Here is an 11,137-nt window from a genome sequence, read left to right on the forward strand (position 1 = left end):
GAGAGCTGTCTGTTTACCTTTGTCTCTTGACTGTGGCTACAGTACCAACAAGAAAGCAGTGCAAGCCTATATGCATCACGCTAGCTACATTTCCTGCTTGTTAAACCGGTAGCAAGTAATTAAAACTGAAAATCAGTTGAAAATGGGCAGAAATATACTTTTAGTATGCTTCTTGTTTCATTTGACTATGTTCGCTAAATAAAAAGTAGTATTAAATCACATTTACTTTTCTGTCAAAATACTTCTGTCATACAGAATGTGTCACACGAGGCTGTCCCTTACCTTTCTGAGAGTTGAGGCCACTTCGTATAAATTGAGATGCACGTCGAAAATGAATGCTCATATCAAAAGCAGGGTCATCGTCTGCTTCTATCCCATAATATTCGACCTGCATGTCCCTATAGAATCTAGGACCAGTGTTGATATGGAATTTTCCATCAGCAGCATTAAGAATGTGAGTAATTCCAAGGTTGAGCAGGACTCCTTTATCACGAGCAGCGGTTCTAGAAAATAATGACAACTTATGCATATTGATATAAAACATTACTATTTATATACCTTGCAGATTTGCAGTTTTTTGTTTAATCTGATAAAGCATGCTTTCTAAAGATGCTTATAAGTCGCCATGTTTTGCATGTTTTGGTTATTTTTTTACAAACAAAAAATATATATTTTAATGATGATCAAATAAAAATTATTTTTTTCAGAAGGAAAATATAGCATAATATGTGTTAAATAAATGATATATATGCTTTGACCAAGAGAGCATTTACACAAATGTTTGTTTGTTTGCCTTTCGGCTTTTCCCGGTTAGGGGTCGCCACAGCTGAACTCCGGTCCGCTAATGATTGGCAGTTGGTTTTATGGTACCTTCAACGATGGTACGCCCATTCAACGCATGTCTTTCGAACGCCCACTCGACTGCGGGGAGCAGACTCCACACAGAAGACACTCCCAACCCAAGCCGAGAATCTAACGGGAAAACCTCTTGCTGTGAGGCAACAATGCTACCGCCGCACCACCGCGGAAGTCAGAGCATTTACACAAATATTGTATCTAAAATTATTTTCTATTTTGTTCTCCAAGTGGAAAAAATATTGAACTTTGATTTTCAAAACATTACATGTTTCCTGGGAATGATGTAAAATGATCACCGTTAATATATTTTGTCTGTCCAACGTGTAATAGCATAGTATTTCAATGTTGCTTTTAGAATTAATACTAATGATCTGCTCTCCTTCTCAATAAAACAATAAAAAGTTTGAATAAACTTTGCATCTATGATAACTGTGAACTGATAATACCACGACTTGTTTGGGTGAACATTTCCATAATGGAAAAATGCATTTTCAAGACCCCAACTATGACATAGCTCTGCATCTGATAACACAAAAACTGAACATATTTCATTTATAACCAAGCTTGAACAGTTACAGTTACAGTAGGTATTAGGGCAAACCATAAAAGTAATTCTGAAAAGGAATAAGGTTGCATGCCTGTTTCTAAATTTGATACTAATTTAAAGATGAATCATACGACAAGGTATATTTGTCACAAAGAAGTAAAAATATTTACTTGAGCATTTTCTTATAAGGTACTCTCTGCATGTTTCTGAGACTAGACTCGTCTTACAAATAACAGTTTGAAGCTCCTAGACTTTTATTTATATTATCTAATCACGATATTTTGCTTCTTGTTCTAATATAATTATTGTGTAAACCTTACTGAACACAGAATTATAAGCTTCTCCCTTGTTTGGATAATTGTTTACATCATAGCATTTATAATGAGTGCTACTTGTACAAAGGAGACTAAACCTTTTCTCTTTGTATTATCCTTTTTAATTAATTAATTAGCTAGCTTTTTTATATCTTGTACATTAAAAATGTTTGCTTTTTATTTTGTTGATCATTAAGAACCCCAGTGATCTCTTTCCTTTTTCTCATATTGATATCACACCAATGTACTGTAGCACTGGGAACATGGAAAACAACAGGATATTAAAGCAGATTCCCCAACCTGCTGACTCTTCCAGTCCCTGTTCTTTGATAAAGCTTAAAAACATCACCCTTGCAGCTTTAAAAAATAACCCACTCAACTGTTTTCCCTGTTCTGCTTCCTAGCTTTCTATACTGTTTTTGTTTCACTTTGCAAGCCAACTTGAAAAACCTGTAGCTGGCTCTGAAATTATGATGTCACATCTGCCATCTGCTCTTGCTCTAGCTATTGGGATGCTTCCTCCCCCAAAGAGATGTAATCCCCGCTTGATTTGCATGCTGTATAGAAGAGCCAGTGTTCCTCCCACATTGTGATGTCAGACCTGCCTTACCCAGCCCACTCAACCTAATAAAATTCATGTGGTGTGTGGAACTCCTTTTCATTGTACGTGTATCCTGTCGAATGCATTTGTTTGAGGGACTACTGAAAAGTTTGGATTGCCTGCATTTTCGTCTGCATTTTTTGCTTCATTGGTAAGATAAGTCTTCCTAGTGAATTAAAAATGTAATTCTACACACAACCCCTGTTTGAATGCACTTCTAGCCCTATTTTGTGCTGCCTCATATAGTTTATGCTTCTGTTTGAGGGTGCCACATGGTTCACTAGTGTATGCTGCTGCCAACTATCTAGATTAGCCTTCTGTTGTATTTGCTTGCTGCTGATATATAATTATATGTATTTTGTATATTATTATTGTATTATGGTTATACATTTTATTTGATACTGCTGGTTATCGGTTAATTATCTAGTTGTTGTGTTCCCGTGTGTGAATGCTGCCTTCTGTTTTAGTCAGGTCCCATTTTGCATGCTGAATTTGGCTTGGTGAGTATTATCTGTGTTTATCTTCGTTACTGATACTGAGAATAAGCCGTCTCTTCTTTTTTTTTTTTTTTTATGCAAGTGTTGGTTTATAGTGATAGCTCGTATATTTATCACTACTGCTGCTCGTTTGTTTTTTCTAATTTTAGCATGTTATTACTTATTAATGCTCATTTCGGCATCTGTGTATGCCGTGCTCGTTTATATATATATATATATATTTTTTTCTGCTGCACGTTAGTGTTTCATGCAGCCGTTTTAAAGGTTAGAGCGAGTTGGACTGCAATTGCGACGTTCTCTCGTCAGCAAGTATCATGTTTACATGGCCTTGTTTTGATGTGTATGCTGTGGGCCATGTTTGTGTGTGCCGATATCCTCTACATTTTTGAAAAGCCCCCTCACCCCAAAGAAAGTTTCTCTTTCATGGTATATTCTGAACCAAGTTAGGTACTGCTGTAGATATTTTAGCTCTGTGAGCTGTTCTTGGTATTGTAACACATAACACTTCTATTTAAAAAATCCGATGAAGTGTAATGTTGGTGTAGGTCTGAAACTGTTCTAACTGAAACCTCTGAGGTCCGGAAGGGGATTTTCATCGTCTTTCACTGTTGAAGTCATTACTCTTGGGTTATCCTGCTGGCAGGCTACCTGCAGTCGGCCTGAATTCCAAAGTCTTGGTCTGGCGTCAGTTGCTGTCGCTGCTTCCCTGACGTCAGTGCGCCAGGGGTATAAAAGATGCAGCTGACGCCATTTTCTCCAGTCTTTCTTGCCGCGCGGTGCCCGAAGCAGAAGCAGTTTACAAGTGCCGGTCGGCCGTCTCCTGAGATTTTCGTGTTCGAATTTCAGATCCGAAGTCTTCATTTAAAGCTAAGTACCCCATTGGGGAAACTTTTTTCTTGCTCCAGACCGATGTCAGAAAAAGTTAATAATTGTATTTCTTGTGGGAAGCAAATACCTTATAAGGACTTTCATTCTTATTGTATTCCTTGCCTAGGCCCTGAACACGACGTTGCTAATTGCAGGTTTTGTGCTAGATTTAACTAATGCACTATTAAGCGTCGGTACGATTTTGCATTTCATTACTTTGGCCGAAGATTTAATTACACGATGTCATCGGATAGCCATCCGACTACTGCAATTCACAAGAAACGCAAGGAAAAGGACAGGCATCCAAGGTCCAAAACTGACAAGGCTTCTTCTAAGCCAGTTGTCGGTTCGCCGGTTCTCAGTGAGGTACTTTCGCAGCCCCTGACACCCGCTGCCTCAGAGCTACAGGCCGCTTCCGACTCCCGCGTGGAGCAGACTAGGCCGCTGGAAAATCAAGGTATTGGACACTTGGAAAATATTCCCTCAGATGGGTTTGGAGCCGCTGAGTAGGCATCAGCTTCTGAGGGTGTTTTCAGGCCTACACAGTTATATGTAAAACTGACTACAGCTTCAAAGGCAAAGACTAAAGCACCACTAAAAACAAAGAAACAAGTGCAGCAAGCCCATGGACAGGCCTCCATGCCTAAAAACAGATGCTCAAAATGGCCGAAGACCTAATTATTTTGATCAGGGGTTCCCATCCCCCTCCTGATAAGAGGCCTAGGCAAGAGACAGAATATGAATCTTCAGATCCGAAGTCTTCATTTATAGCTAAGTACCCTGTTGGGGAAACTTTTTTCTTGCTCCAGACCAATGTCAGGAAAAGTTAATAATTGTATTTCTTTTGGGAAGCAAATACCTCATAAGGACTTTCATTCATAGGTTCATAGGTTCATAGGTTCATACTAGGCTATCTGCCCTAGGGCATTTATAAGCCTAGCCAGAGTTGTGTGGCTTTCACCACCCCTTAGGTTGAAGAATACTATACACATTAGTTTGCCGTGCCTCTGTCCAGCAGTGATATAGAGATGATCCCCGGGGTAAACCTACGATCTCCCATCCACTGGTCAAGATTCCTCTTGAACAGAGCCAGCAAGGTGCTCTGTCTCACATGGACCGGGATTCTGTTCCACAGCATAGGGAGTCTCTGGGTGATGAATCTGTCCCTCCAGCACATCCTATTTATATCCGTGTTGAGGTTTAAGTCTCTTGCTCTTGTGGCTCTGGTGGATTTGGATTTTTTGAGGTGGGGCATGTCCATTAATTCCAGGTTGGACATGGCCTTGTATGTCAGGCACAGGTCACCTCTGAGCAGATGGTATGCGACTGAATAGAGCTGGAGTTTCTTCAGTCGGGCAGCATATGGCATATTTTTGAGCCCCTTTATCCTTTTGGTGAGGAACTTTTGGGGTCTTTCCAATTGCTGCAGGTATCGGGTAAGATACATTCTGAATGGGGCATTGTACTCAATCATTGGTCTGATAAGTGAAGAGTACAGGGGAACAATGACCACCCTTGATCTGGATGTAAATCCCTTCATAATCATGTGGGCAATGTAGAAGGTCCTCCTAACCACTTTGGCAATGTGAGTGTCAAAAGAAAGGTTACTGTCAACTTGGGTCCCCAGGTCCCTGATAACCTCTTCTGTGCTTAATGGATTGCCACCTTTGTGGTAACTTGGGGTTACCTTGTTTTTACCAAAGGGTATGACTATACATTTTTTGGTGTTTAGCTTAAGGCCATGGCTCTGGCACCAGTTATCCATTTCTATGAGACCTCTCTGAAGGATATCTGTGTCTGATGGATTTTCAACTATGGCACCCAGTTTGCAGTCATCTGCAAACTTTGTCAGCCACAATCCTCCTATGTTTGCCTGCACTTCTGAAAAGTAGATGCCGAACAAGAGGGGGCCCAGGACTGAGCCCTGTGGGACACCGCTTGTGACCGGCTTGGAGTCTGACATGGCACCAGCAACTCTAACCCTGTGGGTTCTGTCCTTGAGCCAGTTTGCAACCCATCTTGTGACATATTTGTTTACATTTAAGCTGGTGAGCTTTTCTATGATACCCGAGTGGGGTATTGTGTTGAAAGCTTTTGCAAGGTCAAGGTAGGCTGTGTGAACTGCCTTACCCTCATCAATGGCCTTGGTGACTGTTTCAAAAAAGTCGACCAAGTTTAAGAGGCATGATCTGCCCTTGACAAAGCCGAATTGGGTAGGATCCAATGTCTGTAGGTCCCCTATGTCTTTATTTATGAGTTCCATTATGATCCTCTCCATAGCTTTGCAGACCAGACTTGTTAAGCTTATGGGGCGGTAATTACCAGGGTCCGTAGAAGCACCGCCTTTGTGGAGTGGGACCACAGTTGCCGTACGCCACTCTTTGGGTACGTATCCTGTGGTAAGGCTAAGATTAAACAGCAGCCTTATGTGTGGGTTTAGTTCCTCATTGAGTTTGTGTAGCACACAGCCGGGGACACCATCCGGTCCCATTGATGCTGTGTTTTTAGCTTTAGAGAGAGCAGCTCTCACCTGGGCATTTGAGATGATTGGGAAGCTACACTCTTCTGGGATAGATATTTCTCCTTTTGGGGGGGAGGGAGAGGAGAAATTTTCACTGAACCTGTCTGCCAGTATGTTTGCAATGTCTGTGGGTTCAGTGATTTTTGTATCATTTTGGACTAATTCTGAGCATATCTGGGAGTTTCCACCCAGATTTCTAACATAGCTAAAGAAGGCCTTATGATTGTCTTTTGAGTCCTTGGCGATTTTTCTCTCAAAGTTGGCCTTGGATGATTTTATGAGTGATCGTAGTTTTTACTAGTATTGATCAGAGATGTCTTCCCTTTTAGGGATTTTGCTCTATCTTGTAGTAGCTTTCTCCTCTTGTTGTAAAGTTTGTTTATGGCTGGGGTCCACCAGATCGGGCGCTTGCCTTTGGTGGAAAGGGTCTTGATTTTATTTGGGATTGCTTGATCCATGCAATCCTAGAGGTGCTCGTAGAAAGCATTTGTAAGGGATTCAGCAGCGTGGGTTGTGGTTTCCAATGGCTCAGGGGCCTTGAAGGATACCACACCAGTCTTAAGAAGTGTGAAGTTGGCTTTTGAGAAGTTCTTCACTGTGGTCTTTTTTTGTTGGGGGTGCAGGCGGGATGTGGATCTCCAGTGAGATTAGTTTATGGTCTGATCTCACCAATGAGGGATATACTTCCGGTGCGGAGCATTTTGTCCCCATGTTTGTGATGATCAGGTCTAGTATATTTTCACCTCTTGTGGGAATGGTGACAAGTTGTTCCATAGCATTTGAGTTTATGAACTCCAGGAACCTTTGGGCTAGGGTATTGGGGCTTGAGTAATGTTCCCAGTCTATGTTTGGGTAGTTGAAGTCACCCAATATGATGGTGTTTGGAGAGACATTTATACTCTCCAGTGTCTTCAGGAAGGCTGTGTGGGGTTCCTGAGATTGAGAGGGTGGCCTGTAACATGCTACAAACTGTAGAGCAGTTTTGCCTATGGTTAATTGCACCTGAATGGTCTCTGATGCTTTGTGAGTTGCCACCAGCCTGGAGGTGTGGGTATCCTTGATGAATATGGATACACCCCCTCCTTTTGTGGTATGGTCCGGGTTTTGGGGCCGGAATGCATGATATGAGGTAAAACCTGATAGTGCCGGGGTGCTCTCAGGAGCCTTGAACCAGGTTTCAGTCACAGCACAGACACGAGGGCGTGCATCTTGAGATTTAGCATTCTGGCATTGAGCAGCATTACCCTTAGTTTTTTTCCATTATTGTTTTCTAGGGCGGTGGGTTTAGAATTTGAGCCTTGTCTAAAAAAGGCACTATGGGGGTGGCAAGAGCCTTTGCCAATATCCGGAAACCCAGGGGTGACAGGTGCAAGCCGTCCCTTGCAAAGCAGCTTGGCTTGTCAAGCATGTCATTCCAGGCAGACAGACATTGGATCCCCTTAGAATGACACCAGAAATTAAGCCAATTATTAAAACTGATCATTTTGTCTCTGTATTGTGGCATCATTCGTGGTGAAGGTAGGATACTGCTCAGGGTCAGGGTCATACCAGCCTGGGCTACATAATCTGAGAGCTCCTTTATGTCTCTTTTCATGTAGTCCAGGGAGGTACGTCTCAGGTCATTCACACCGGTATGGACAATGACTGAGTCATACTTGTACTTACTGTGGAGTGACCTGAGTGCTTGTGTTATGTGGCGGATTCTAGCACTCGACAGGCAGCTTACTGTGACCCTCTCCTTGTTCAGTCTGGTGAGTGGGACATCAGTGTGTCTGACTATGGAGTCACCTATGACAAGTGTGTCTGGCATTGTGTTTGGCCTTAAGGGCTGTGACTGATTTGCACACTGACTTTGTGATTTATGTGTTGCTTGTGTTATGTCATGAGGTGGCAGTTGTTTGGGTGTCTGCTTTGGAGGCCTCTGCTGTTTTGGTAGATTTTTGATCAGTGCCTCCTAGTATGTCTTTGTGTGTTTATGTGTTTGATTTGTAGTTGTGATAGTTCTATGTGAGACTGGGTTTATGGTGTGTGTGGTTACCTTCTCCTCCTATCTGGTTTTGCCAGTCCTGAGTTGAGAGAGCTCAGCCTCCAGTTTGGCTATATAGTTGCATCTCTCGCATGTATTTGTGTTTTGTGGGAGGAGGAGAGGGTTGTCTGTGTACATGAGGCAATTGTAACATTGCCTCAATATTCCCAGATTCACCAGCTGAGCTGGAGAGGACGCTAGCAACTGACCCTTTGACATGCTAGAAGAAATGAAAAAGTTTGCTGTGTAACTGAGTCAGAAAGGACCTATAGGGAAGTGGGTACTCAAGGGGGTTTTAAGCTAATGAAGTATTTTGTATAATATAGAAGTGCTTTACCTGACTAAAAATGCTTTAGGAACAAGTGCTGAGCTTTACAGATTGAGAATAGACTGTTTAGATTACAAGTAGAGCAGTTCTAAGGGAAAAAATGAAGAGCAGACTTTACGGAGCCAGAAATAGTTTAACCTTGTTTAACCGGCGCTGCCCGATGGTGCTCTAGTGGCAACTCCGCGCTAAATGCAGAAAAGGCAATAAGTCGTAGTACAGGCTAGCACACTTTAGTGGGCAGCCAAACAATTAAATTAAACAGCAAACAAACACTTTTCGACTTGAATTAGACTAATTTCGACTAAAATGTACTTTTAAGTGCAGATAATAAAAAATGCAGTAAATAACTATGAAAACAGTTAAAGCTTGCTCTAGGTAAGCAGTAGAAGGTAAATCAAATATAAAAAACAGCAGGATACTTAATCAGGAAACAGTCGCTTTTTTCAGTTCTCTGTAGCCAGGAAGACTCAACAGGACCATGTGGAGCTGTGTCTGAGCAATATGGCTTCAAAATAATGCCAGAGGCAGATTTTAACCAGGAAACTTCAAAAGCAGCTAGAAATGGTCCAAAATGACCAATTACAACAGCTTCTTGTGCTGAGGTCACTTCCCTCAAGGACAGGTAGGCTATTCAAGGCTCCCCACTCCCACTGGTGAGCTAAGAAACTTCCTTCTATCCAAGTAAGGCAATGGACAACACAGGAACTACAACACAGCCCAGGATACAGCAAGGCCTGTAAACTGGTCTAACTAGTTTAGGAGAGGCAGGAAAACAAGGAACATTTTTTTTTTTTGTTTTTAAACAGAAACACACAGAAATGCAGAAAAGGCAATAAGTCAGTAGTACAGGCTAGCACACTTTAGTGGGCAGCCAAACAATTAAATTAAACAGCAAACAAACACTTTTCGACTTGAATTAGACTAATTTCGACTAAAATGTACTTTTAAGTGCAGATAATAAAAAAATGCAGTAAATAACTATGAAAACAATTAAAGCTTGCTCTAGGTAAGCAGTAGAAGCTAAATCAAATATAAAAAACAGCAGGATACTTAATCAGGAAAGCAGTCGCTTTTTTTCAGTTCTCTGTAGCCAGGAAGACTCAACAGGACCACGTGGAGCTGTGTCTGAGCAATATGGCTTCAAAAAAATGCCAGAGGCAGATTTTAACCAGGGAACTTCAAAAGAGCTAGAAATGGTCCAAAATGACCAATTACTACAGCTTCTTGTGCTGAGGTCACTTCCCTCAAGGACAGGTAGGCTATTCAAGGCTCCCCACTCCCACTGACTCAACAGGACCACGTGGAGCTGTGTCTGAGCAAAAAAAAAAAAAAAAAAAAAAAAAAATCTTATTGTATTCCTTGCCTAGGCCCTGATCACGACGTTGCTAATTGCAGGTTTTGTGCTAGATTTAACCAACGCACTATTAAGCATCGGTACGATTTTGCATTTCATTACTTTGGCCGAAGATTTAATTACACGATGTCATCGGATAGCCATCCGACTACTGCAATTCACAAGAAACGCAAGGAAAAGGAAAAGGACAGGCATCCGAGGTCCAAAACTGACAAGGCTTCTTCTAAGCCAGTTGTCGGTTCGCCGGTTCTCAGTGAGGTGCTTTCGCAGCCCCTGACACCCGCTGCCTCAGAGCCACAGGCCGCTTCCGACTCCCGCATGGAGCAGACTAGGCCGTTGGAAAATCAAGGTATTGGACACTTGGAAAATATTCCCTCAGATGGGTTTGGAGCCGCTGAGTAGGCATCAGCGTCTGAGGGTGTTTTCAGGCCTACACAGTTATATGTAAAACCGACTACAGCTTCAAAGGCAAAGACTAAAGCACCACTAAAAACAAAGAAACAAGTGCAGAAAGCCCATGGACAGGCCTTCATGCCTAAAAAACAGATGCTCAAAATGGCCGAAGACCTAATTATTTTGATCAAGGGTTCCCATCCCCCTCCTGATAAGAGGCCTAGGCAAGAGACAGAATATGAATCTTCAGATCAGGTTTCCATTTCCTCTGACTCCTCTTCTGAACAGGAATACTCTCTTCCTCCCTATGAGGATTCTGCTGTTGAAGAATCTATCCCTTCAGCCTCTCCTCCTGAGGATTATTATTTTGGGGGAACCCTGCATACCATGAGGGAGCACTTCCACTGGGAGAGCCAAGACTACTCAGAATCTAAGAAAAGGCTCAGAGACTTTCCTTTACTACCTCAGCACAGGCCTCTTGCTATCCCCCCTGTTTTAGACATTGTAAATGATGTATTTTCAGAGTCCGGCCTGTCTCCTGACTCTTTACCCCCTGCACCTGTTAAGCCAGACAGATACTACAGGGTTCCAGATTCACATACATTTCTTTATAAAAACCCTGCTGCTGACCCAGAAACTATTTCTCAGGGTCCCAAAGGGGTCAAGGCTTCCACTGCAAAAAACTCTATCCCCTCTGATAGGGATTCAAGGGCACTGGACAGATGGGGGAAAAAGGTTTGCACTTCTGCTACCTTGGCTGAGAGGGCTTTAAATTGTCAATTTCATATGCTTAAATATCAGCAATACTTAATGTCACTGCTTAAACAGAAA

General features: G+C 42.2%; 1 protein-coding gene across 1 annotated transcript in view; it reads right to left on the bottom strand.

The window, feature by feature from the left end:
- LOC122789357 (dual specificity protein phosphatase 13-like) overlaps positions 1-11,137 on the bottom strand; it is a 256,635-nt gene that overhangs the window by 82,639 nt on the left and 162,859 nt on the right. The window contains exon 3 of the mRNA XM_044056745.1: positions 283-503. Within this exon, the coding sequence (XP_043912680.1) occupies positions 283-503 (221 nt within the window). The remainder of the gene's footprint in view (positions 1-282; positions 504-11,137) is intronic.

The sequence above is a fragment of the Protopterus annectens genome, chromosome 14.part0 (assembly GCF_019279795.1).
Source record: "Protopterus annectens isolate FY-2018-M chromosome 14.part0, PAN1.0, whole genome shotgun sequence".
NCBI lineage: Eukaryota > Metazoa > Chordata > Ceratodontiformes > Protopteridae > Protopterus > Protopterus annectens.